At 41.7% G+C, this 27978-nt stretch overlaps 1 protein-coding gene across 1 annotated transcript in view; it reads left to right on the top strand.

The window, feature by feature from the left end:
* The first annotated feature begins 2012 nt into the window (after positions 1 to 2012).
* ppp1r14bb (protein phosphatase 1, regulatory (inhibitor) subunit 14Bb) overlaps positions 2013 to 27978 on the top strand; it is a 48013-nt gene continuing 22047 nt past the window's right edge. The window contains exon 1 of the mRNA XM_052091396.1: positions 2013 to 2767. Within this exon, the coding sequence (XP_051947356.1) occupies positions 2567 to 2767 (201 nt within the window). The 5' untranslated portion in view covers positions 2013 to 2566. The remainder of the gene's footprint in view (positions 2768 to 27978) is intronic.

The following is a 27978-nucleotide window of genomic DNA, read 5'->3' as shown; positions in this document are numbered from 1 at the left end:
TGAATTATAATTAATGCACTGTAGGATGCTAGTTACATTTTTTGTAAGTTTTAATTTATCTCTGTATGACCTAAATGGATTCTAGTTATTATTGACTCTTCACCTCTTTTCAATAATTCCTCCTCCAGTGCCTACATTTTTCTGTATCTTTAAAGTTGCCTCCCCTTCACCTCTCTCTCCAAGAGCTTCTTCCAGATACTATTTGCAGTTTTACAAATATAAGTCTTGGCTTCTGATTTACTCAATGGCAAGCAAATGGTAAGCACTACATTATTACATTTTAAATGAGTTCTTTGCAAATTTGTCCACCCTCTCATTGCCTTCCAGTCCTACATGTGCTGGAACCAAAAGAAAGCTGATCAAAGATCCTTGATTATGTAGTCTGTACAAAACTTGCCAGATTTCATCAATGATGTCTTGTCTACTGTCAGAATGCCCAGATTGCAAGCTTTTCAGGGCTGCCAAAGAATCTGTACAAATGACTTCTCTCTCAACATTAATTTCCTCCAGCCACTGGAGAACGAGAAGAATTGCAGCTAGTTCCACCATGAATACAGATACATTTTCTGATGTTCCCTTTCTAGGAAGTACCTGATATATAGGTACAAACACGGCTGCTCCTGTTTTTCCTGAATCTGGATCCTTGTGTAGATGTCTACCATTTGGCTATACTTCTGTTTAAGGTACTGAAGTTCAACATAGTCATCTGATAATAGATAGTATTTTAATTTCTATGCAAGGCATTGGAAACAATCATGTGGGAACTGTAGGCAATGGAAAAGTTTAACTGTAGTTCCTATTGTCCAGACTCATTGACTGGGCTTGTCTAGACCCTATCCATCCCAAACTTCGGCAGCTGAACACAGACTTGGTGGGATGTAAATCATTGTGTCCTTTTAACGATACCCAATACACCATGCACAGTCCTTGATGTCTCACTTTTAGCAACAACTCACCCATTTCCCCTCGCAAAGCTACTACTCGGGATGTTTTGAAAGCTCCACAACATATTCTGAGGGTTTGTGTCTGCACTACCTCAGTTTTCTTAAGAAGTGACTTGCATGCTGAAAAGGAATTTGGCTTGAGTGTTACCTCATATTTATACCTCTCATGGCTAAACAATTTCATGTTCCTAGTCACCCAGGTATACTAAATCAAAAAGTTAAATATGAATGGGAATATACTTCAGATATATTTGACTCATAAGAATTTCTTGGGCCAATAATTGTGGCAAACGTGTTTTGGAGAAAATTTTTTTTTATTTAATTATGACCCACTTCAATTATTTTGCCGCCCCCCCTCAATTAGTTTGCTTAAATTAAAGGATAGAGTTTTGTGAATATGTTGAATTAAAGATCAAATGGATAAACAATAAAGACTTATTTTTCACAGCCTTCTTTGCTCATATTTACCAAGGGTGCCAATGTTTTTAGCCACAACTGTACAGAGCTGAAATATATTCTTCTAAAAGTCTTCATTTGTGTTCTGCAGAAGAAAGAAAGTAATTTACATTCAGGATGGCACCAGGGTGAGTTAATTATGAGATCAATTTCATTTTTGGGTGAACTATTTCTTTAAGTAGCATTTACTGATCCCATGGTATTCAAGGGTTAAGTTTAAATCTGTATGCATTGCATTTGTAACTTAGTCTTGTGTGAACTTGTATAAACTCTTAAACAGGTTTAATGCCAGAGAATATACTCAAACAGGTATAACCCAACAAATCAACAGTCAGATATTTTGCCAGTAAATGTTAAGTAGAAATACAAATACGAGCCACAAAATAAAGCAGACACAGAAATGTTTCAACAGAGTTGAAAAGTCTAATATATATAGATACCATTATGAATGAAACCTCTTGTTTTATTACTCACTTATCTTAGAAATACACCTGAAAAAACAGGATTATCTGATTGCATATAGCCTGGAGAGAGGGTTGATGAACTTATTAGTCAGCCTTACAGACGGGGGGAGGGAAAGGAAGAGTAAGACGGACAGAGAGGGCGGGGGAGAAAGAACAGTCAAGAGGGGGTTACACACACATGAGGGAAGCAGAGTAGGAAAATACAGAAAGGAAAAAGAAGGACAAGAAAGAAGGGGGACACTACGGTGCTTATTTTTTTATTCGTTTTTATTGCGGTGAATAACAGCAGAAATTAAACAATCTTTCTCTTTTAGTGCACGGATAAATCTTTTGCAAACGGCTTCCATCTTTAGTTGAAGGACAACAGCAGGCCACGAGGAGGACTCGCGAGTTTAAAGTGATTTGAGCGTTTATGGTTGGGTTACTTTTTAAAGCTATCTGCAGTTCTGGAAGTGCTTAGCGACTCGATACATGTATTTCTAGTGACATAAAGCGCTGGCGAAACACACAAACAAATATAGAGGCAACTTTGTGTGAGTTACGTAAAAATATTATCAAGTAGTTGCCAGATGCCACTCAGTTTTGCGAGGAGACAACACTAGATTTAGAAGTGACATTTTAAATCACGCTGCTAAGCACACGTGGGGGAAAAGACCCGATATCGATTATATCAGCCGGTAATTTACAGGATATCAGCGGACTATGGCGGCGGTAACAAGCCCAGAATCGAGCCAACCAGCTCGCGTATACTTCCAAACCCCCACCGGTTCAACCGAAGAAGCGGAGACCCCGGTCCGAAAGCAAGGACGGGTCACAGTGAAATATGACCGGAAAGAACTGAGAAAGAGACTCAATTTGGAAGAGTGGATCATTGACCAACTAACGGATCTCTACGACTGTGAGGTAAGACTCGTTTTAAAAGTTTCACAAAAAAAGAAAGAAAAACAATCGTGTCAAGATCATTGACCCATTTTAACAGTCCGAGTTTATTAGAGTTTAAGCTTGTTGTATGACAAATCATGACAAACTCATGAGCGGGTCATCGTACATTCACAGGGTGCCTGCTACAACAGTGCTCGGGCAATCTTTCACAGCCCCCGTTCATTTTACTACAAGCCAATGGTCAGAATATTAGCATCAATCTGGCACTGACCCACATTTTATTCCCAGAGACTTTACCCTTGTGCGACCTTCGGGACAATTTTTTTTTCTATCATTTTGTGTTAATTCCAACGTCATTTTTGCCAAAGGTCTGTATTTTTTGGGGAATCTTGATATTTCAACCTCAGTTCCAATAATACATCTATAATACTCGTTACACTCAGGACCTTAAGGACAAAAACGTCCCCATTGAAACCCATTAAAACGGCAATAGTTGATCCCAGTGCCATTAAAGCATAAAATCCTGATTTTTATGATATTATGCTTTCATTCCGGAACCCTGGCTTCAAAAGTTTAATTTGTAATATTTTCCAACAGACTGCTTCATTTTTTTCATGTTTGCCTATGGAGCAAATACATGCTTTTCCCCTATTTTCTGTTTGTTGTATTATAGAGCACTGCAGGAGAGTTGAGCTAATGATGCAGCTTAAATTGTGTGAATGTGTTGGTTTGGATGTCAGACTGTATTTTCTATTTGTATATTGAGAAATTTTTGTGTGTGTATTGTAAAAACACAACACTGGCATTATTTAAACAAACTGGCATTTAACGGGTTAAAATCCTGAAAATAAATGAATATTTGGTAGTTATGACCAGGACTGATGCTCTTTAAAAAATATAAGTCAGTGAAAGTTGAAAACAATATTGATATATAATATTTTTATGGCAGTTGTTTGACGTGGACATTTTTGTCCTCTAAGGTACTGAGTATTTTGTTGTTGTTGTTGTTTTTAATCTGAAACTGCACAAAAATGTATATACCAGACTGTGTTACCCCCAACATTCCCCTTAGCATTTAGTATATGGAAAATAATAAATAGGTTTTATTTCCTTAAAAAAACGTCACAAGCTCTCACTTCGAATCAATTCCAATTTCAATATGATTTGATTCAGTTGTAATTCATTGGGGTATATTTAATATATTGGTTGGCGTGCACATGCTACGACTGCTATGAGATACTGGACTATTTCTCTTCAGGAATTTAGACCCCATGACATCGTCTTTATTTTCCTTCAGGCTCAAGTTATAAAACTTGCAGTTATATCCTGACCTGCTCACACGCGTTTTTGATGTGCACATCAACTTTTCTTGTTTCCACAGTCATCTTCTGTTGTTTAGTGCGATTACATCTTCGTCTAGCGCTTCTTCATGACAGCAACTGCTAAATTATTAGTGTTGCCACCTTGTGAACTCAATAATTAGTGCATATAGTTCCATACTGCATGTTCAGAGTATGTGCGGTTAGAAAAATCGGACGGCATGCATTCAATGCTTGAGCACTATGCTGATGACGGAATTTGCATCACATGTCCTGTACGCAGCGCAGTCTGACCAAAGTATACTTCTTGAGTCTTGACATGGTGCAGCCCCCATGAGCGTACCCTCTGCATGTAGAGTAAAACAGATTTCATAAGGTGTTCAAGTCCTCCTTGGAAGTTCTTCTGAAGTTGAAGTCGTAAATACTGTATGATGTGATTTGCTTTCAGGCGATTTTACTTCGGAAATAAAGTACTCGTTTTGACATTTTCATATTTTGTTCTTTTTTTGGCAACAAAATGAAAAGCACAGCCATGCACTATGTGTGGTTGATGCATTATTGATCTATCTTATCAGTCTCGTACCGCCATGAGATGGGAAATGTAGTTATGTTGCCTCAAAAACCAGCTAATGTAGTCATATTTTCTGGCAAGCTTTATCGCTGTTCTTCATTAACCGTACACAAAATGCATAAAAACTAAACTGTACAGTCAATATACATAAGTAAAACTTAATTATTTCCAATACAATATCTTCCACCATGATTCTTTAATCAGCATGCCCCCATCTCGGAAAGTCGGGGCTCAAAGTAAATCCAGAGTTTCCTACTGGTAATTACGACATTGTGGTGGCTTTCAGATGTGCGCAGATTGTAAATACAATAATTTGGACATGAATTGAAGGGACCGTGATACTGCCCATAAGCGCATATCATAAGAGAACATGCAGTACTTTGACAAAAGAGATGAACATGTGACTATCAGTGCATAAATCATTTAGCCAGAGACTAACGTACCCCTTTGCTTCTCCAAACTCATCTCAGCATGTAAAATCCTCCTTTCCAAATTTCCTAGCTTTTTAGTCAACGTAAATGCATGACGTGGAGGTCCCTTAAGAGTCTTAATCCTATTCATTTAAAACTACTTAAATTGTCAGGATGTGGGATACCAGTATTGGCATGGAAGGAACCAGCGTGGCATAGTGCCAGAGAGGGGGACAAGAAATCCTTAATCTCATGCTCTCGTACACACTCGCACAGCTAGTGTATGGTTTCCCTGGATATGAAGTTTACTTGCATAACAATGTTACAGATGTGGCTTGGTGGTAAAGGAAAATTGGTGAGGAGAAAAATAGTAGGGTAAAGCATGAGGGGAAAATAATTTATAAGTCCAGTAAAGGTTGCAAACTACTGGATAAATCTTTGCAAATGTTCAGGGAATGTTTAACTAATGAGTCACTGGATTGATCGGAATCAAGAAGTTAATGTTGTGAAGAAGTTTAAAATGAAGAACTAATGGCAGTGTTAAATTGAGTTAAAAAGAGGATGAAAAAATCAAGGGGGAAGTAAACAGACAATCATTGATGGAGACTAACAGGAGGTCTGTGAAAAAAAATTGGAGGGAGGGAGGTATGGAGAGGAACAGCTGTGGCTTTGACCAAAACTACAAGGGTGGTGTTGAGTTTACCCCCTCCCCCCATCATTAACACTCACAAGGTGTTGTACTTTGCTTCAAAATGTCTGAATGACATTGTATTATACACTCAATCAGCACTTTATTAGGAACACTATATAACTTCTGCTCTTGTAGTCCATCCGCCACTATGTTCGACGTGTTGTTGATTCTGAGATACTATTCTGCACACTACAATTGTACAGAGTGGTTATTGGAGTTACCATAGCCTTTATACCAGCTCAAACCAGTCTGGACATTCTCCGTTGACCTCTCTCATCAACAAGGCATTTATTGTCTACAGGACTGCCGCTCACTGGATGTTTTTCTGTTTTTACGCACCATTCTGAGTAAACTCTAGAGACTGTTGTATGTGGAAATCCCAGGAGATCAGCAGTTTACAGAAATACTCAAACCAGCTCGTCTGACACCAACAATCATGCCATGGTCGAAATCACTGTGATCACATTTTTCCCATTCTGATGGTTGATGTGAAGATTAACTGAAGCTCCCGACCCTTATCAGCTTGATTTTATGCATTGTACTGCTGCCAAACGATTAGATAATCGCATGAATAAGTAGGTTTACAGGTTTTTATCTAACTGTTTACATGTGAATATGACATTGTTAATATAACAAGGTTTGCTTAAAATGTTCGCTTCCAGTTCGTTCACTTTTATAATGAATCAGCTAAATTCTTCTATATGCACAAAAAGAGTAGCAGCAAAAAAGGAGGGAGAATGAAGGACAGAAAAAAGGACTGGTGTATCTTTTGACGGGATCTGGAAGACAGTAAGAGGGAGGAGAATGGCATATTTGGAGTTTCTGGGATCATCGGGTTGATGCTGCATTAATGTAGGCTGCCGAGCTATGTATGAGTCTTGACCAGAGGAAATGCCGGTGACAGGCGAAACTACAGGAAGTGTGTGTGAATGTTGTGACTGTCTGATGTTTGTAGAAGGCTGCAAAGGTCACAACAGTCTCTTGACCTCAGCTTTGGAGCAGTTAAATTGCAAACTGTGTCAGGATTTGGATCTGTTCCATATTGTGGTTCTACATTTTCTTTGTGTTGAGTTCTCTTATCTTCTTCCCCATAACTCACACACTCACTCACTCACTCACTCACTCACCTCATTTAAGTAGAGGTCGACCGATTAATCAGCCGATTTTTTGCATTTTTTACATAATCGGCATCGGCCAATATCCACGCATATCAAGCCGATTATTAGGCAGGCGCATCTGTGGGCAGCCTAGTGTTGTTGTGGAACACGTGTTCGATGCACGCTGCCCCTAGAGTCATTTTCCAGCAGAGTGAACAGACCTCATCCAGTGCCTAAGGAAGGAGCTAAGTTCCTTGGAGAAAACAGTAAGGGTTAAATTTGTATAACTTCTTTAGATTTAATTAAAAACTTTTGATATGTTACTGCCAACTTCAAGAAAAAAACGTGACAAACGCGATAGTTGACATGACGTTCGGCTACTTTGGATATTGATAGCGTAGTTGAAGTTGCATTATCCCAGCAGAAGGGTTGCTATCATGTCACAATAAGGAAGCAAGAATTTTGCAATTACAGACAGTGAATCTGAGACTTTTATTTGTTCTGTTTGTGTGTCTTATATTTGAGAGGGTTGTCACTCAATGCAGAGAAATAAGTAATAAAAATATACCAACGCAGTATAGGCTATTGAAGAACTGGCTTTGGTAAGCTCGGACGTTATCGGTTCTGCTGTCAGTACTGGAGAAATTAAGAAAATACATTTATTATTGCTATAAAGAGAAAGTTATTTTATCTCGCCAGCCATTTCTATGTATAATAATATGAAACCATTTGTCTGTGATGCAATTTAGCTATTCGCAGTCAGAGAGAGAGAGAGATCTCGCTCACGCGGTGCTACAGCGAGCAAAACACGAGCCCTGCTTAATGAGTGACAGAACTAAACATTCAAACATAGCCTGGTTTAGATCTGTGATTATTAGTCTGATTTTATTTTAGATTTCGCCTTCCAAAGATTATAAAAATAATATTTATACATAAGCCGCATTCTGTCTAGCACAACTTCCTTCCCTTCACAGCGGTGCACTGACATTTCTCCCTAAAACTCAAACTTAACGTCAGAATCAGCACGATCGGTGATTGTTGTAAAATGCTACTGTTGCTAAATTGCAGGACGCGTTTAATAATAAAAAGAGCTAAGAGATAGGCTACCCTTCCCAAGGCGACGCAGCTCGAAACACACCGCAAAGAGACGAGCAAAGTATAGACTACTTTGGGTTTCATGCGTCTAAACGATCAACTATACACAAAAATATGTCAAAACGACAGGCTTGGAGATTCACTTAAACACAGTTTATGTCTTAAATGGACGTAGTTATGGAAATAGTTGGGGAGAAAATATGCTGCATCAGGAGCCTATTAGATCTGTACTCAGTCTTAAAGGGGAAGCGGTCTATTAAACGTGACGATTGAGCCATTACTGCGAATCAAACAACAAAAGGCAAAGAGAAAATCACTTACAGCTCTTGAATGAATAACTTCTGCATTAATAAGCATTAATCTATCTTTGATAAACTATGCAGTGTTATTTTACAATTGATTACTTTATTAGATTTCTTTTTAGACCACACCTGAACAGTAATGTTAGACCTTCCTGAAATAAAATTATATATATATATATATGTATATAACAAAAAGAACCGTTAAGAATACTGTTAACGTACCGGATCGATAAGCAGTATCGGTAAGATAGTAATACCATTAAAACCTTAACGATACCCATCCCTAGTTATGCCTGTGCTTCTCTTGGATGCTCTGAATATTGGATTACGTCTCTGGATTGCCCCTTAATTAAAGCTGCATTGGATCTCAACCTTCGTGTCTTGGAGCAGTTCGTAACACCTGCTTTGTTTATTTAATATATTTGTTATACATTATTTATACAATATGTTTTTACATTATACATTTTTAATTTTAAGTGTACAAGTGCAGATTGGTCAAGTGTTCAATAAATGTATTTGTTGAGAAATGTTGTCTATCTTAGGTAATTATTTGTGTTACATTTTATCTTTCAAATAAAAGGTTCAAATAAGAGGTTAAAAACAAGCACATATCGGCCAAAATAAATCGGCAGCATTAATCGGCCATCGGCCGACCCGGATTTCAAAAGATCGGCATCGGCCTGAAAAAACCAATGTCGGTCGACCTCTACATTTAAGTACTTAGTTCCTCACCTGCTAGTGACTGTCAAGCACATCACCTGTCTGGGAGTGTGTGTGTGTGTGTGTGTGGCTGTGTGTTTTATTTGCAGGGGAAAGAAATAGGTTTAGGCATGTCTATCCTATCCCAGTGCATTAACTATACTTTTGACTGAAGTCAGAATAAATATTTAAATAGTCCACTTTGCAATAGTCCATTAAAAAGATGCAAACACAAAATATGCCGAACTAGTGTAGAAATTTTGTGAGTCAGCTCTCAGTACACGTCAGAGTCTTATTCTGATTTTACTTTTTAATTTTGATGCTTATATACATTATTTACTTTATTAAATGTATGCTTATGCTTTTTTCTATGTTAAAATTCTCGTAGCTCAGACTAAAATTCTAATTTGTAGGTTGATTTCACCTAAAAGTAGCAAGGAACAAGAGACTGAAAGTTCCACAGCAGTTTTTTAAACGCATAAACGAAAAAGCTAGATGCTTGCATGCAGACATAAACAGTATACTGTTGCACTTACTACATACTAGTATGCGAATTTGGACACAGATTTTCAAGTCAAGTCAAGTCAAGTGGTTTTTATTGTCGTTTCAACCATATACAGTTAGTACAGTACACAGCAAAACGAGACAACGTTCCTCCAGGACCATGGTGCTACATAAAAACAACAAAGGACCAACATAGGACCACATGAGACTACACAACGAAATAAAATACCTATATAAACTACCTATATATACCTATATAAAGTGCACGTGCAAACATGTGCAAAAAGTACAGGACAGTACAACAAATTACTGACAATGAACAGGACAATAGACAGTGCAGCGCCGACCAGTACTCAGTAGTGCAAAAAGATGACAGTTTCTAAAAATGTAAACATAACATACTATGAGATAATGTTCTATGCACATAGCAGTTATTGAGGTAGCAGACAGTTATAAAGTGACAGTAATTAAAGTGCAACTCAGGACACGTGTGTGTCAAACCAGTCTCTGAGTATTGAGGAGTCTGATGGCTTGGGGAAGAAGCTGTTACACAGTCTGGCCGTGAGGGCCCGAATGCTTCGGTACCTCTTGCCAGACGGGAGGAGGGTAAAGAGTTTGTGTGAGGGGTGTGTGGGGTCGTCCACAATGCTGGTTGCTTTGTGGATACAGTGTTTTTTGTAAATGTCTTTGATGGAGGGAAGAGAGACCCCAATGATCTTCTCAGCTGTCCTCACTATCCTCTGCAGGGCTTTGCGGTCCGAAACGGTGCAAGTCCCAAACCAGGCAGTGATGCAGCTGCTCAGGATGCTCTCAATAGTCCCTCTATAGAATGTAGTGAGGATGGGGGTTGGGAGATGTGCTTTCCTCAGCCTTCGAAGAAAGTAGAGACGCTGCTGGGCTTTCTTGGTGATAGAGCTGGTATTGAGGGACCAGGTGAGGTTCTCCGCCAAGTGAACACCAAGGAATTTGGTGCTTTTGACGATCTTCACAGAGGAGCCGTCGATGTTCAGCAGAGTGTGTTCACCTTGTGCTCTCCTAAAGTCAACAACCATCTCTTTTGTTTTGTCGACATTCAGGGACAGGTTGTTGGCTCTACACCAGTTCGTCAGCCGCTGCACCTCCTCTCTGTATGCTGACTCGTTGTTCTTTTTTAGTGAACAACACACAAAACTTCAATCACTTAACAACAACCAATTCAACATTACCATTTACGTAAGTGATCTGTGTAATTTCACTCTTATCACAGAAGCTAATTACAGAGAAAGAGAAATGTGTACACACACTAGTATTATTCAGTGCAGTTATTTACCCCACTATCTTCACTGTACTTTTCAAGTCCGCATGACATGCCTTAATGAATGAACAACTCGTCCCATTTTTTTAAATAGCCAATATGCTTTAGTTTACAGCCACACAAACACACACACACACACACACACACACACATATCCCTTTCCACCATGCTGCTCATGTCAGAGCCATTTACCGTGAAAACTTGAGAAGCGCTCTCCATACGGGCCGGCTTTTCCAAAGACTTGAGAACCCAACAATGATCTAACTGACAACATTAATCCATAACCAGCCTACAGAGCACATTGCGGTCTTTGTCTACAATGAGGCTGGAGCTGTTGTCCAAGTTTAATGCAGATGATTGAGAAACAAGTGAGGAAAATTTTATATATCAATGTTTTGAATCACAATACATTAAACAATAAAACATGTAATCTAGCTGTACATCCCAAGAAACCTCCGGGCTGCACAAAAAATATACATGAACTCCAGCAACTTTCCTCATGTCCCGGTCCTGTATTGGTGCGTCCCATTCAGAAGTGATCATTCCTATGCCCTATTCCCTTTAAAGAAAATTACCCTCAACTGTGAGAGCTTCAGATGACTGAAAGGTGATAACGGTGAGAACTAACTTTTTAAGTTAATTAAAAAATGTTAACTAACTTTATCTGTTTGTAATGATCCTACAATATGGACTATGCTCCAAAGTGTCCTGCAAAAGCATTATCATCAGCAGTTAGAACAGCCAGATGTGCTGAACAGTTGTAGGGGGAGGGTGCGTTCTTGTTCTAGAAAGTATTTGATCGGACAAGGTTTCTCAACCTTGATGTGATGTCATGGATGTTTCGGAGTCTTTTTAGCTGGAAGAGAGTGACTGCAGATTTTAAATGCTTATTCTTCTGAAAATGAATTTTGTCAACCTTTAGAAGAAGGCTACACTTGCATATAGACCTCAAAGCTAAAAGATATGCACTTAAAGCAGATAAACCTTTAAGTTTGATTTCACAGGGTCTATAAACAACCTCATAACTTGTAAAGCTTGTAAACTTTAGCAACCTTTCAAGTGACTTCAAGAAAACTCATCTTGAGTGCTGTAAAATATCCAAATTTTTTAAATGGTAACCAATTAGACATAGAGTAACAGATTGATCTTCCATTTCTGGCCTTGTCCTCAGAAACAATCAGCAATATTAAAAGCCTTGTATTGGAACCGTCTGTCAATCAGCGGTCCTTATGTAAAAGGACTGTGATCTGGCTGGAAATAGCCTTCTTTCTGTACACAGCCTAATTCAAGAGCAGGTTAAGCGAAGTGAGCTAAGTTAACTTCTACATACAGACAAACTGTCTGGCTCTTTAGCTTGTTTATAATCCAGTTAAGGCATTTTGTTTTAATTCTGAAAGGACAAGAGTTGCTAAAAATTACAGTACTGTAGTGTACACAAAGTCAGAAGTTTATATACACCTTAGACAAAAACATTTGAACTCATTTTTCACAATTCCTGACATATAATCGTAGATAACATTCCCTGTCTTAGGTCAGTTAGGATCACTACTTTATTTTAAGAATGTGAAATATCAGAATAATAATAGTAGAGATTTCTTTCATCTCATTCCCAGTGGGTCAGTAGTTTACATAAACTTTGTTAGTTTTTGTTAGCATTGCCTTTAAATGGTTTAACTTGGGTCAAATGTTTTTGGTAGACTTCTCGTAATAAGTTACTGGAATTTTGGCCCATTCCTCCAGACAGAACTGGTGTAACTGAGTCAGGTCTGTAGGCCTCCTTACATGCACATGCCCACAAATTTCTGCCCACAAATTCAGATTGAGGTCAGGGCTTTGTGATGGCCACTCCAATACCTTGACTTTGTTGTCCTTCAGCCATTTTGCCACAACATTGAAGATATGCTTGGAGCCGTTGTCTGTTTGGAAGACCCATTTGCTACCAAGCAACGTCCTGGCTGATGTCTGAGATGTTGCTTCAATATATCCACATAATTTTCCTTGCTCATGATGCCATCTGTTTTGTGCTTCGGCTTGCAAGCCTCACCCTTTTTCCTCCAAACATAACGATTGTCATTATGGCCCAAAAGTTACGTTTTTCTAACCTCAAATGAGAGGAAATTTCTCCAAAAAGTACCATCTTTGTCACAATGTGCTCTTGCAAACTGTAGTAACTGTAGTCTGGCTTTTTTTAAGGCAGTTTTGTCAATATAGGACTCATTTTACTGTGGATATAGATACTTGTCGACCTGTTTCCTCCAGCATCTTCGCAAGGTCCTTTTTTCTGTTGTTCTGGGATTGATTTGTCTCTTTCCTGAGCGGTATTATGGCTGTGTGACCATGGTGTTTATACTTGCATACAATTGTTTGTACAGATGAACTCGGTACCTTTAGGAGTTTGGAAATTGCTCCTAAGGATGAACCAGACTTGTGGAGGTCCACAGTTGTTTTCTGAGGTCTTTGTTGATTTCTTTTGATTTTCCCATTATGTCAAACAAAGAGGCATTGAGTTTGCAGGTAGGCCTTAAAACAGGTACACCTCTAATTCAGTACACCTCATATCAGAAGCTAATTGTCTGTGGCTTGACATCATTTACTGGAATTTTCCAAGCTGTTTAAAGGCACAGCTAACTTGGTGCATGTAAACTTCTGACCCACTGGAATTGTGATATAGTCACAAAAATTACTTGTGTCATGCACAAAGTAGATGTCCTAAACGACTTGCCAAAACTATAGTTTTCTAATATTAAACTGTGGAGTGGTTAAAAATTGTGTTTTAATGACTTCAACCTAAGTGTATGTAAACTTCTGACTTCAACTGTAAAAGGGCAGATATGTTCACAGCTAGACATATCACCTTTACAAGCGTTTGAGCTTTTGGTATTTCAGTTAAAGCTAACGATATGTGCGATATGTGAGATATGTGATATGTATAACGAGTGTGTGATTTGTACATGTTGTGTAAATATGTGTTTTTGAGAATTGGAGTGGGCATAGAGGGCTGGTACTAAATGTGAGGATGTCTATGTGTGTGTCATTGCTCTTATATAGGACCTCCTAATGGTATGTTGTATGGGGTTTTTACACTGCTCTTAACCCTGGGCCAACATCCTTTTAAACCCCGGGTTAAGGCCAAATTTAAAGCATTGTCAGATGATAATATATCCGTGGTGAATAATCTCTTTGTTCAAAATCAGCGAATACAAATGGGTTAAACAGGTGGCGTTAATACAATTGACAGGCACAAGATGCTGCAGCACTGCTATGGTTATTATTAACTTGTCAACCATAGCAATTGCGGGAGTCAGTCCTGTACTGTACACACATGGAATGAAATTAAAATGTAGGGGATTTTTCCAAATGTTCTACTTCCGTCCTCTCTTAAATCACATCAGTCAACCACACATCTGCAGGGCTACACTTGTGACATCACCCGGCCTATAATAGGTCAACGAGTGTAGTCACAACAATATATACTCTTCAGTCCTGTAATGATTGTTAAACACTTTCTTTAGTATAAAGGGCTTTGTGATCATTACGGCTAGAGAACCTGTAATTACTGAAACTAGTAGCGATTTTCCTCTTAGATTTCTAGCTTGGCGATAAGGATGGATTAAAAAAATGTGAGCAATGTTTTTTCCATGGCATACTTACTTTTATTTAAAGACCCTCGTGAAATGAGTATTTGATGGATTGGTGGGTTTTTGGATACTTTAGACTCCAAATCAGTTGGGTTTCCAGTCATGCACAAATAGAAACACACATGCGCAGACATGCATACACACTCTTGCAGGCAGCCAGACTTAATATCTTAAAGTGCTCTAATCTAGGGAATATGATGAACAATTGTCTGCATTATTCCACTCCAGAAAAGAGAGAGAGAGAGAGAGAGAGAGAGAGATTGTGTGCAAGTATGCATGTGTCTGGCAGGGGTTATCCTGTTAGTTTCTCTTTATCAACTTTGCTTTCTATCTCTCCCCCTTCAACATGTCCTATGTTTAGAAAGAATGACCCCAGAGCCAGGCTTTGAAAGACTAGAGGACATGGGAACACCTCTGACAGCGTTTTGATTAATTTAAAATATTTCTCAGATGCTCATATTGTTTTATTATGCTTGACCATCTCATATCACAAATTAAAGCATTTATGCCAGTCAATGATCTAACATCTCTTTATACCTGATTTTGATTAAAGACACAACTGTAGATTTTGTGGACATAAGTGTACATCTTCATTTATCAGAGAATTCTTTTAAAGTCTAGACAGTTTTGGCTTTGCAACTATTGAAGCTTTCAAATAAATATGATGCCTAAATGGGGAACCTACTCTTAAAAGTGCTATATCATAATGCGATTTCCGATTTCTATTCTTTTTTTCTTTTTTTTTAATACAGTTTCTCCCCTTATGATTTTTGCAGTAAAATGGCTGTAATTTAGTTTTTCATTACCATTTTCCATCCTCTCTCCGACTCGGAATTAAACAAGCCGGTTTTTGCTGCTGTGCCTAAAGACGTTTGTGTAAATGCCCTTTTTGTATGTTGATTTGAACTGCAACTACTCCATCCTTTAATAACAACATCTTTGCGAAGCTTGCATTATATTGTGACAGGTTCACAAATCTGTCTGTGCTGAAATGTGCCGCTTAAACTGTTAAGGTCAGGCTAAAATGATCAGGAAGCTTGTTAAAAACTAATTTAGCCACTCTTTCCTACCGTTGGGACCCATCAGAAGGATATGCAGAGTGTAGGTGCTACACCCCGCCAGTAAAAGCACAAGCTTTGGCAAACTTTCTACACGTTTTTCTTTTGTTTAGGAATAATAGGATCTATCTACCCTACTTCTTCTTTATTACTTTACCAGACACAAATAGACACTGGTGACATGCAAATGTGGAAGGTCATATGTTAATGAGTGCATTTACAGTACATGTAAACCAATAAACCGGTAATGCAAGAAAACTATGTTTAAAAGAGACTTGAAATCATCAGGTTATACTCCGCTTGGGATGTCAAAACATAAATAGTCATGTACACAACACTTGCGCACATTTGATAAGCCAGTAAGAATGGTAGTGGTGGTGTTAACATGCAACGCAAAATCGGGGTAATAGGCAAAAATCTACCTGTTTGATTCTTAAGCGGTTTATGACCTTACACTGATAAAGGGAAGCCATTTAATGCATTTACATGACTGCACATGTTGTTGGCTTATTAAGCAATAGTAAGAATGTGCATGTCCAAGGATTTCAGAAAAATCTGCTTTGCGGCTTCTTTTCACTAAACAGAATTATTTTTGGACTGGGCAGGAAGTTCTAAAAGTTACAGCATGTTTTCATACTACATCAAACTCTTATCTCAAAAGATCAAAGAAAATGTGATTCCTCGTGATATGTCCCCTGTAAATGTTCATAATTCCAGTGGTGTGTCAGACTCATTTCTGCGGCACAAAAAATCACTTAACCCAAAAAATGGTTTGTTAACATTTTTACATTTTATGCATTTTGTCAGACGCTTTTATACAAAGCGACTTACAGTGCACTTATTACAGGGACAATCCCCCTGGAGCAACCTGGAGTTAAGTGCCTTGCTCAAGGACACAATGGTGGTGGCTGTACAGATCGAACCAGCAACCTTCTGATTAACAGTTATGTGCTTTAGTCCACTACACCACCACCACTCCCTATGTTAACAGAAACTTCTGTCATTTACTATTTTTTGAAACATTGACTGATAATTCCAAATGCTGTCTGTCATTTTGACAATTACAAAAGAAACCTAGCTTCTAACCTAGTGCATCAGTTTTGATGGCACTCTTTCTCTCACACAATCCTACTGTATGTATGTGCCCAGTTTGTTCCCTGGTATTTAAAGGGTATTTCAAGGGTTTCATTTTTGACTTTCACACCTAGTAATATGGATGCAGCATCATTCAAACACAATAATTTTCAGTTACAGATGCCATTGTATGTATGAGAATAAGTGAGTAGTATTCGACTGGTCATGTGATTCTAACTTGGCAGCCCCCATATGCGGACCCTCTCCATGTACAATAAAACAGCTTTTATAAGGTTTGTGATGTAACTGGATTTCTCATTTCATACAATTGGTCATGCTTTTATACATATGTTTCAAAATTACTATTAATTAATTTGAGTAAAAAAAATAAAAATATAAGGAAAAAATGACCTTTGCACCTTTAAGATGTGTTAAGATGCATATTAACAGGCACACTGAAAAAGTTCTCTGAATCATTGCATGTATGTATGCGCTTTAACCGGCACAGTTGAAAAAACTTGTTTTAGTGCAGTGATAGATTGACAGGTAGAACTTTCACCCTAGGACTCGAGCATGGGAAGTCAAAAAAATCATTTATAAAGAATGCTACTCCCTGAATGCCGTGGTGGCCGTGCATTTTAATTCTAGGCCTTCAGTGTGATTCATGCCATTAAGAAAACACAGTTTCACAATAAATAAGACACTCTATGCCTTTGGGCATCATACATTATGTCGCAGCTAACTAATAATACCAATTGACATTTTATAAACACGTCCACACACAAAAGCCAAAACTTGAAATGACACTTAATGCTCAAGCAAGCCTAATGTTAACTGCAGCATGACTGTTTTGTGAAATGAACAGACATTCAAAAATTATAATTTTTCATATGAATCTACCAAGGAGGTCTATATTACCTGGAAAAATCTATCTAATGATATTTGCGATTTAAATGTTGCTTGAAATACATTTAGTTTCTTCAGGGTACACAGTTATGCTGCATTCCATTAAAGATGGATGTGGGATATTCCTACTTGATGTCTCCGACCACAAATGCATTCCATCCCCGATATTTGGAAGGGGACATTTAAGCCCCACGCATAGCAAATTAGAGCAATTAAATGGCTTTAATGCAACAGACCACAATAAATGTAAAATTTCTCAAAATAATATCTACTTGTGTAATGGACATAATATACAGTAAGTTTAAGATGACAAAGATATACTATTAAAATAAATGTATGATTATGCCGCACATTTTGCACAACAGCGCCAAATCTGGTTGGGTGCAGACCTAGCTGCCCCCTAATGTAGAGATGCCATTGGATAATACTGGAAAATGCATAATGATGTACATAATTGTAGGATATATGTATAGAGATTTAGTTAAAAACCAAGAAGTTGCAACCCTGCATTTTGATGTAAAATAAACAGGCATTTACTTGAGTTTGCATACATCTGGAAATAGATTGCAGCTCTGATTAAGTGCTTCTCTTGAAATTAATCTAGTCTGAGCCAAAACATGTTGCTTACTCTGTCTTCATCTTAAATCACAATAGTGGGGTATGCTAGCCTATTAAGCTTATAGACTGATTGCAGAACATTTCATTATGTGAGGCCATTATCACTTATCTTAATTAGACCTTTCTGCTTGTTTTCAACTTTAACAATCCATCCAACCACTACAGTTCTTCCTCCATCACATTTTTCTTTGTCAGTACAGACTCTGTTATTCTGGATTAATGTTTTAATGGTTGTTTGTGACTATCCTTGTCTCACATTCTCACTCCCTTAATTTGTACACTGTTTGTTGAGGAGGAGTAGGAGGTTTTACCATGTAGTGACCTGTTGATTGTGTTTGCACTCATGTGTGTTATGATCAGCTGTCGCTATGGGAATGAGTTCCCATATGATCTGATGTCTTTTACAAAGCATGCACTAACTCCCAGTGGACATGGGATTCGCTACATAATTTGAACATACACAGCTTAGTTTACTCTTTCTGAGTGTTTAAGTGATTATATGTGAGTGTATTCATACCTACTCAAAATTAAATACTCTCTACAAGCCTTTAGCAATTAATAAGGTCCTTATTGCTCAACACAGATTTATTAACAAACACATTTTTCATGTAAGTCATACAAAACAAGATTTAAACCATTTCTCTCAAACACCCATGCTCCTGTTTCTTCACTCTGTGTGTGTGTGTGTGTGTGTGTGTGTGTGTGTGTGTTGTTTTTCTTCAGCATGCTGATGGTTGGTATGCTTGTGTGTATGATGAAAGACAGCAGGTATATGGTGATTCACCCATACCCTTGATTGGCCCACTTCAGCCTAGTCAGAGGACTCTCTTGGGGCAGCATGTGACCCCTGTCCCCCTCTCCCAGCTCTCTGTCACCACCACTGCTGTCTGTCAGTCTGCGGCCAGCACTGAGAAAAAAAATCAATGATAGAGCACTTTCTGTGTGTGCACATTGAGACAGATTGTTATAGATGAGATATGTTAGTATAGTGACCATTAAAAGCGAATAGTTGGTGATTTGATTTTTTTTTGGACGTTTATAACATAGAAAGGCCCTACCCTTTTACGGTGGTACTGTGGTTGTGTGCTTGAATGTATGTTGTGTCATCCCCCATTTTAGCTAAAGAGGGTTCATTTGGATTTTATCATGCTATATGCAGTAGTGTTATAGTAGAGACCCCATAAAATAGTTTGACAGGTGCAGTTTCCATACCTGTGTTGATGTATTTCCTATTTAAACAGTTAGGGATGCACCGATCCGATACCTGGATCGGTATCGGCTCCGATACTGAAGCTATTAGACGGATTGTGTATTGGTCCAATGAGCCCGATCCAAATCCGATACTGTGTGTTAGTCATGTTCGTTACTGTCAAGCTCCAAAAATGACAAAAGAACCATTTAAAACACCATTAAAGAAGTTCATATGACTCGTGCATTCTATTCAAAGCCACTTGAAGACGTGTGATAGCTCTATGAATCACAAAAGGCTGTGTTTAATTAGTAAAAATACAGTGCATCGGAAAGTATTCACAGCGCTTCAATTTTTCCACATTTTGTTATGTTACAGCCTTATTTCAAAATGGACTAAATACATTATTTTCCTCAAAATTCTACAAACAATACCCCATAATGACAACGTGAAAGAAGTTTCTCTGAAGTCTTTCCAAATTTATTATAAAGAAAAAAGAAAAAAAAATCACATTTACATAAGTATTCACAGCCTTTGCTCAATATTTTGTTGAAGCACCTTAGGCACCAATTACAGCCTCAAGTCTTTTTGTGTATGATACTACAAGCTTGGCACACCTATTTTTGGGCAGTTTCTCCCATTCTTCTTTGCAGGACTTCTCAAGCTCCATCAGGTTGGATGGGGAGTGTCGGTGCACAGCCATTTTCAGATCTCTCCAGAGATGTTCAATCTGGTTCAAGTCTGGATAAATTATATTATATTATTATAATTGTTATAATTATATTATATCAACAACAATTGACGCCACCAAACAGAATTGCAAAATGAACTTAGTTTTTAAACAGCTTTACAAATATGTCCCCCGTCTCTCATTGATCAAACAAACAGATAGCCCCTACCCCATGTCATTCATTGGTCAAATCAGTGTTATGTAGGGCCTGAGGGGCTGTTCAAAACAAACAAGAGTGACCACAGAGATTGTCACTATCATTACATTTTTTGCTTCTTGCTTTTAAATATTCAGGATGTTGGTTATATCAACAGATAAAAGTAGTGGTGCATCGATCAGGAAATTTGAGGCCAGTAATGATCTCCGATTTTTAAACACTAAGATCGGACGATACAAATACCGGTTTTATAAAAACTGCCCTTTGCCACACTTATGCAAGTTATATGCTGCAGTTACATGCTTATGCCCCACACAGTCAAATTATGGTAACACTTTACAAAAAGTTCTCTTACGAGAGGTTCTCTCGTATTGCGTAAGCTAGCTTACGCTACGGGAAAGATTAATCTTTTCTGAGATATTGAAGCCAAAAAAATATCCTTAATTTTGTATCCATTGTCAACGCAGTGCGGCAGCTGCAGACCTTGAGCGGGCTAGCTAGCGAGCTCATAGGTTGCTCTGCGGCAACTGCTGCAGCCTATAGACGAGCTCGGGCGAACTTGCATCCAATGAGAGGCGTCCACGCGCTCACTGCATCAAAGCCCGCCAAAATGGGCGTGACTAGAGTGCATATAAGCGTAGTTCGTAGGCTGGAACCCTGATTTTCATCTCTTCAGCGAAGCTCTTCGCATCTCTGAACCAGAAGCCGCGTCGCCATTCGAGGGGCATCAAGCAAGCGTGGACAGCGCTCAAAGAAGCCGGCCGTCTTCGCCACCTTCAGCCGTCCTTCGAGCTACGCCATCCGGCGACGTATCCTTTTTAAAGCAAGCTAGTTCTTAAGAACTTCACAAAAGAGTACGAGTGTCTTTTTAAAGATGCCTCTCTCCACTTGCGCCTCATGCCGTGCCCCTCTCGGCACCGGAGACCGCCACATCATCTGCGCTCTCTGCCTGGGACTGGGGCATGCAGAGCTCGCCCTCGCTGAAGGCGGATGCGATCTCTGCGAGGAGCTGCCGATGTCGACCCTGCGGGCTCGACTCGAAGCGCTCAGGACCGAAGCCGCCGCGCGCCTTCTATTCAACCGCGCAGAAAAAGCGCGCGCTCTCAAAGGCTGCGGAACCAGTGGTAGAAGCGATTGCCTCGCCGGAGCCCATCCCTCGAGCATCGCCTTCACCCTCCCGCCCACCGGGATGCGCAGTTGCCGGCGGCGGCTGCTCTGCTGCCATCTCGGACGAAGCGTGTTCCATCATGGCCGGACAACGAGGAGTGGTCAGGCTCACGCGCCTCCTCGGCCCAGGAATCCAGCAGGACCCGCGCCGGGTCGAGGGGAACTAACACGCCTCCTCACACAGGCCGTCGACCGCCTCGGGCTCGAGTGGTCACCGCCCCTGAGCAGGCACCCAACAGACTTCGGCGGCTGCTTTCTTCAGAGCCGCCGCCAGCAGCACCCGCTACCCGGACCGCTTCGCTTCCTGCGGAACTCCACGCCGAGCTTTCCAAATCTTGGAGCAGCGCTTTCTCGACCAGGGTCCGTTCCACGTCTCCACCTCTCTTGCTCGGTGGGCGGCGCCACCGAGAAGGGCTACGCTTCCATCCCTCCGGTCGAGGATGCGGTAGCAGCACACCTTTGCCCGCCCTCCGCGAGATGGCGGTCTAAACCAGTGCTCCCGTCTAAGGCCCGCAGAACAACTTCCGCCTGTGTTGGCCTCGCCTATTCGCCGCCCGGCCAAGCTGCATCTGCTCTGCACTCTATTGCCGCTTTACAGATCCTCCAAGCGGACCTTCTACGGGAGTGGGATGAGGAAAGCAGGCATCCAGAGGCGGTTGCAGACATAAGAAGTGCGACGGACCTCGCCCTCCGCGCTACCAAAGCTGCAGCCCAAGCTATAGGGAAGTGCATGGCCGCTGACTGTGACCGAGAGACATCTGTGGCTAACGCTAGCCGACATGGGAGAAGCAGAGCGCTCTACGTTCCTCAACGCACCGCTCTCTCCATCCGGTCTCTTCGGCTCCGCGGTGAGTGGTATCATTGACCGGTTTTCAGAGGTCCAAAAAGCCACACAAGCCATGAATCTCTTTCTGCCCACGTGAGCCTCCTGCACGAGCCTCTTCACAGCGCCCAGCTCAGCAAAGCCAGACTTCTCAGCGTCGACAGGGCGGCCGCCCTCGATCGCGCTCAGACAGCCGCCGCAGACCGCCGCCCCACGGGCCTCGGCCTAGAATCGCGCTGAAACCTGAACAACCGAAGTCCTCCTAGCTTTGTTGACAAAGCGACGGATCAGTCCGCGCGGCGGACCACCGTCAAAGCTTAGCCCCTGTCAGTCCCTTCTCTCAGGCTACTACAGTGGTAGATTCAGCAGCCAACAAGCCGGTGTTAACACCCGCTTGCCTGCGCTCAAGCGCCGTTTTCACGGCGACCCAAAGAAATCTTGTAAAGAGCAAACATGCCCTATGTGTAGAAAATGTGCCCACAACCCAGTGTTCACCCCTACACACAAGCATTACACATCCGTGTCCCTATCAGAGCACACTCACATAAAGCGATTACTGAACCGCTCGAGTGTTAGAGTTAATAACGCGCCCACGAGCCCGTCGCGCTCCCTCCTCTACCCGCTCTGTCACACGGCCAGCAAACACCTCTCCGCATGTAAGTCCCGTGCCCGTGACTATGCTCGCACATCACTTCTCAGATGTGACTCTTTCCCCATTTACCCCAATCGGAAGTCACTCACAGAACAGCCTGTCTCTGCTGTCTGCGAGCAGTCATGCATAAACACACTAAGCGGCTCACACATTCTGTTCAGCGGCTGTGTGCGGCAATCAGGGCGATTTGGCCATTCACCCTCTAACATTACGCTTCAAAGCGTGGGAAGATATTCAGGGATATCCGAATGGGTGTTAAGCACAATAAAACAGGGCTATTTGCTACAGTTCGATCGCCGTCCTCCTCGCTTCAGAGCGCGGCTCGAAACTACTGTGAACACGGAAGCAGCATGCATGCTTCGTTCAGAAATAACAAACCTTCTGTGCAAAAGGGCCATAGAGAGTGCCGCCGCCTCTGAGCGAGTCGGGGTTTTACAGCCGTTATTTTCTTGTCCCCAAGAAAGGCGGCGGCCTCAGACCAATATTAGATCTCAGGGTTTTGAACAAAGCGCTTGCAAAAGACCGTTCAAAATGCTTACAACCAGCAAACTCCTCGGCGCGATGTGCCAGGGGACTGGTTTATTTCTCTCGATCTGAAAGATGCATACTTTCAGATTCAGATAAATCCCGTCACAGGCCATTCTTGAGATTCAGCCTTGACGGCCAGGTTTATCAATACACCGTCCTTCCATTCGGCCTGTCCTTAGCACCCGTACTTTCACGAAGTGCATGGACGCTGGCGCTCGCACCCCTCGTGAGTCAGGGTTTGCGAATTCTGAACTATTTGGACGATTGGCTGATTTTGGCACAATCACATACGGAGCTCCTGTCTCACAGGACAGTTCTCCTCAGTCATCTGAACAGTTTGGGCCTTGCAGTCAATTGGACCAAGAGCTCACTACAGCCCAGTCAGGCAATTTCCTTCCTTGGAATAGAACTAGACTCAGTGGCAATGACGGCTTGCTTATCTACACAGCTAGCGCCGTGTTCAGCGACTAGCAGCGTCCTTTCAGATGAACAGCCTCACGCCTCTGAAAAATTTTCAGAGAGTGCTAGGTTACGTGGCCTCAGCCGCAGCAGTACTTCAGCTGGGTTTACTGCGCATCGCCCGCTTCAGCATTGGCTAAACACCGCGCGTCTCGCCGGGCTTGGGCCACAGGCGCCAGCCGATCAGAGTGACTCAGACCTGTATCTCAGCTCTGCAGCCCTGGACAGTGGCGAATGGTACCAGCGGGAGTGGCGATGGGAGCTGTATCTCGCCGAAAAGTCATTTCGACAGACGCGTCCAACACGGGTTGGAGCGCGGTCTCGCGAGGGCTCTCCGGTTGTTGGCCTATGGTCAGTTCTGGAAAAGCTCCTTCACATAAATTGTCTGGAAATGATAGCGGTCGATGCACGCTGCGTGCGCTTCCTCCCGGTCATTCAGGGTCACCACGTCCTTGTCCGTTCGGACAACAGATCTGTGGTATCCTATCTAAACCGTCAGGGCGGTGTCAGATCCAGGAACCTCTTCCATCTGACCAAACGCATACTGAGTTGGTCCCAGTGCCACCTGCGCTCGCTTAGGGCGACGCGCGTGCCAGGCCACCTGAGCGACGGCCCAGACAGACTGTCCAGAGACAATATTCCCCAGGGGAATGGTCCCTGCACGCTCAAACAGTCCAGGCGTTATGGCGCATATTCGGCAGAGCAGAGATAGACCTCTTTGCGTCAGAAGAGAATTCTCACTGCCCAGTATTTTTCTCGAGCGAGGGCGCACTGGCCCAGGACTGGCCCAACCGCCCGCTTTACGCCTTCCCTCCCGTCTCGCTATTGCCACAGGTAATGCAGAGGATTAGGAAATGCGCCACTCGGTGCTCCTCATAGCCCAGCTGGGAGAATCAAACATGGTTCCCGGAGCTTACGCAGCTGTCACTGACAGCCCGTGGCCCATCCCAGTGAGAGCAGATCTCCTCTCTCAAGCTCGCGGCACGATCTGGCATCCCCACCCAGAGCGCTGGGCGCTACACGCGTGGGTGATCAACGACTACCCGTCGCTTTGCCAGAAGGAGTAATAAACACCATCATACACGCTAGAGCCCCTTCCACGAGAAGACTATATGCGTCAAAATGGTCTGTGTTTTCAAAATGGTGCACCGACAGAGACCTGGACTCACGGACATGTGGGGTATCGCCGCTGCTCGTGTTTTTACAAGAGCTGCTGGATAAGGGCAGATCCCCATCCACGCTCAAAGTGTACGTGGCGGCCGTCGCGGCGTTCGCTGAACCCCTGCGCGCCAGTCACAGGGTAAAAACGAGCTGGTCATCCGCTTCCTCAGGGGAATAGTTCTCGAAGCTATGAAAGCCCCTCCCTTCGAACCGCTTCAATCCGTGGATGTGAAACACCTCTCACTTAAAACCGTTTTTCTAACTGCCCTATCATCAGTTAAACGTGTGGGAGATCTTCACGCGCTGTCTGTTAGCGCTGCGTGTCTTGAGATTGGAAGTGACTCCAAGGTCATTTTAAAGCCTAGACACGGCTATGTCCCCAAGGTGATCGGTACTCCTTTCAGAGCACAGATCATTTCCTTGTCGGCGCTACCAGCATCTGATAGCGAACGCAACGCCAATCTCCTTTGCCCAGTCAGAGCACTGAGATTGTATACTGCGCGCTCCGCATCTTTCAGATGCTCTGAGCAGCTTTTCGTTTCGTTTGGAGGGCGCACCAAAGGTCTCGCCGCCTCGAAACAGACACTGTCCAGATGGATAGTGGACACTATTGCTGCCGCGTACGGCGTCAAAGACCTACCATGCCCGCTAGGCATTAGGGCTCACTCCACTAGAGGCATGGCATCCTCGTGGGCATGGTCCAGCGGGATTTCCATTCACGACATATGTGTGGCAGCGGGCTGGGCTTCCCTCCACCTTTGTCAGATTTTACAATCTGGAAGTACCCGCTCTGCAGGCTAAACTGCTAGCGGTTTAATACGCTACAGCTCCCTGGTGAGCTGCATTAATGGGACACATTCCACACAGACCGGCACCGCGCTCTGTCTATGTGCTTATGTACTACACACACACTGGCCCGCACTCTTGCCGGCCAAATATTAATTCCCCACTCACAAGGGCTCCCGGGTCCCCCTTAATTCCCTGGGGCTCATGCAGTGGATGCTTGGCGCACGGCGTTGACAAAGTGTTCCCGTGAGCGTAAGCTAGCTTACGCATATCAGAGAACCTCTCGTAAGAGAACGAATCGGTTACTAACGTAACCTCGGTTCTCTCTAGATGAGGAACGAGTAATCGCGTAACCGGCCGTGCTTCGCGCCACGGCGATTTTTCGCTTCATTCAATGAAAACCAGGGTTCCAGCCTACTGAACTACGCTTATATGCACTCTAGTCACACCCATTTTGGCGGGCTTTGATGCAGTGAGCGCTGGACGCCTCTCATTGGATCGCGAGTTCAGCCCAAGCTCGTCTATAGGCTGCAGCAGTTGCCGCAGAGCAACCTATGAGCTCGCTAGCTAGCCCGGCTCAAGGTCTGCAGCTGCCGCGACTGCGTTGACAATGGATACAAAATTAAGGATAATTTTTTGGCTTCAATATCTCAGAAAAGATGAATCTTTCCCGTAGCGTAAGCTAGCTTACGCAATACTCGTTCCCTCATCTAGAGAGAACCGAGGTTACGTTAGTAACCGATTCGGTTTCATTTGTTAACATGATCTAATGAACTTAATGTTAGTTACAACATATACTAATACATTTTTAAAATCAAATGTTTTTTTTAGTTAATGCACATTAATGCATTGTGAACTAACAATGAACAACTGTATTTTTATTAGCTAACATTAATAAAGGCTGTAAATAAAATATTGTTCATTGTTAGTTTATGATACCTAATGAATTAACTAATGTTATTGGATGGAACATTTTTATAAAGTTACCAAAATAACATTAAAATTACATTAATTGTGAATTACTAACATTTGTTTTGAAATGGTTATGAATAGTTCTGTTGTCAATATATCAAAAGGTAATTGTGTAAAAACCATGAGAGCATCACACACAGCAGATATACTTAAAAAAAATAAGACAAATATATTACAAGCTCTAAAACTGCTCCAGTGAGAAATCATTCATATTTATGATTTGTTAACTGTCTGACAAATCACTAATTATTAAGCAAATGTGTGAAGACGGGGTACCATTTTGTTAAAATGTAATTACTGTGATTAGTGGTAATGTGACCAACATTAATCTGATTTAAATTGGGATCCTCACAGAATAGCGCTGAGATGACTGACTGATTTGAGAGCACCTGGAGAGCGTGCATGTTTGATTGACACCGTGAGTGAGCATATTGAAGGGAGTGAAGCTGAAAGTGCTCATGATCGCTCAAACAGTCTCTATCGCTTAACACAACGTCTGATTGTCATGACGCGTTACATCATGTGTACTCCGATTTGTATATGCATGTTTTTATACCTGTTGCAGTCTCTTTATACTCTTTCTGCTCATAGTGCAGCAGGTCAGAGTTACTACTGTAATGACTCATGGGCAACTTATTATCCATACACGTGAAATTCTTACACATTTTTTAAAACAAGCCTGCATATTCATCTGAATAACAGCATGTCTGAAAGTATAAATTTGTGAATACTTGAGTTGCCAACAATTCACCCTCTAGAGGCCACAATGTCATGCATCAAGGGCTGAGAAAGCACTCATTCATTAGAGTAGCTGTGTATGTGTGATTCCCTGCGTGCTGCAAAAAAGACTGTCCCTGATTCCAGGCATGATCGCCGATCACAGACTTAAGATGAAGATCGGACGATTTAGATCAGTGGCCGATCAATCGGTGTACCCCTAGATAAAAGTATCTGAAGTTGGAAATACCCAAATTACTTTACCAGTTAGGTTGCTTGTTGTTTGGTAATGATGAGAGCTGTTGAATCAGCCCACCTGGGCTCATACGTAATTTGTCCCCTAGGTCAAATTAAACAAGTTTTGTGTGTGTTGGCTGCACAAGACTAAAGCCCTGTTTACACAGTTGCTAGTACGCTAGTAGGTATTCCTAATTCTGATTGCCCTATGTCAACATGATGGTTTTTCATGTTGACATGGAATCTGTTTTTTTTGTCACTAAAATAAGCATTCTTGAGGCAAAATGTTTGAAATTACATTGCATAATTCATCGAATCAAAGATGAACGTCCCTTTACGTTCGCAGAGAAATATCATATAGAGGTAATACTTTACAAT

The sequence above is a fragment of the Xyrauchen texanus genome, chromosome 2, assembly GCF_025860055.1.
Source record: "Xyrauchen texanus isolate HMW12.3.18 chromosome 2, RBS_HiC_50CHRs, whole genome shotgun sequence".
Lineage (NCBI taxonomy): Eukaryota > Metazoa > Chordata > Actinopteri > Cypriniformes > Catostomidae > Xyrauchen > Xyrauchen texanus.
The sequence above is the reverse complement of the archived record's forward strand: the minus strand, read 5'-3'. Positions and strand labels throughout refer to the sequence as shown.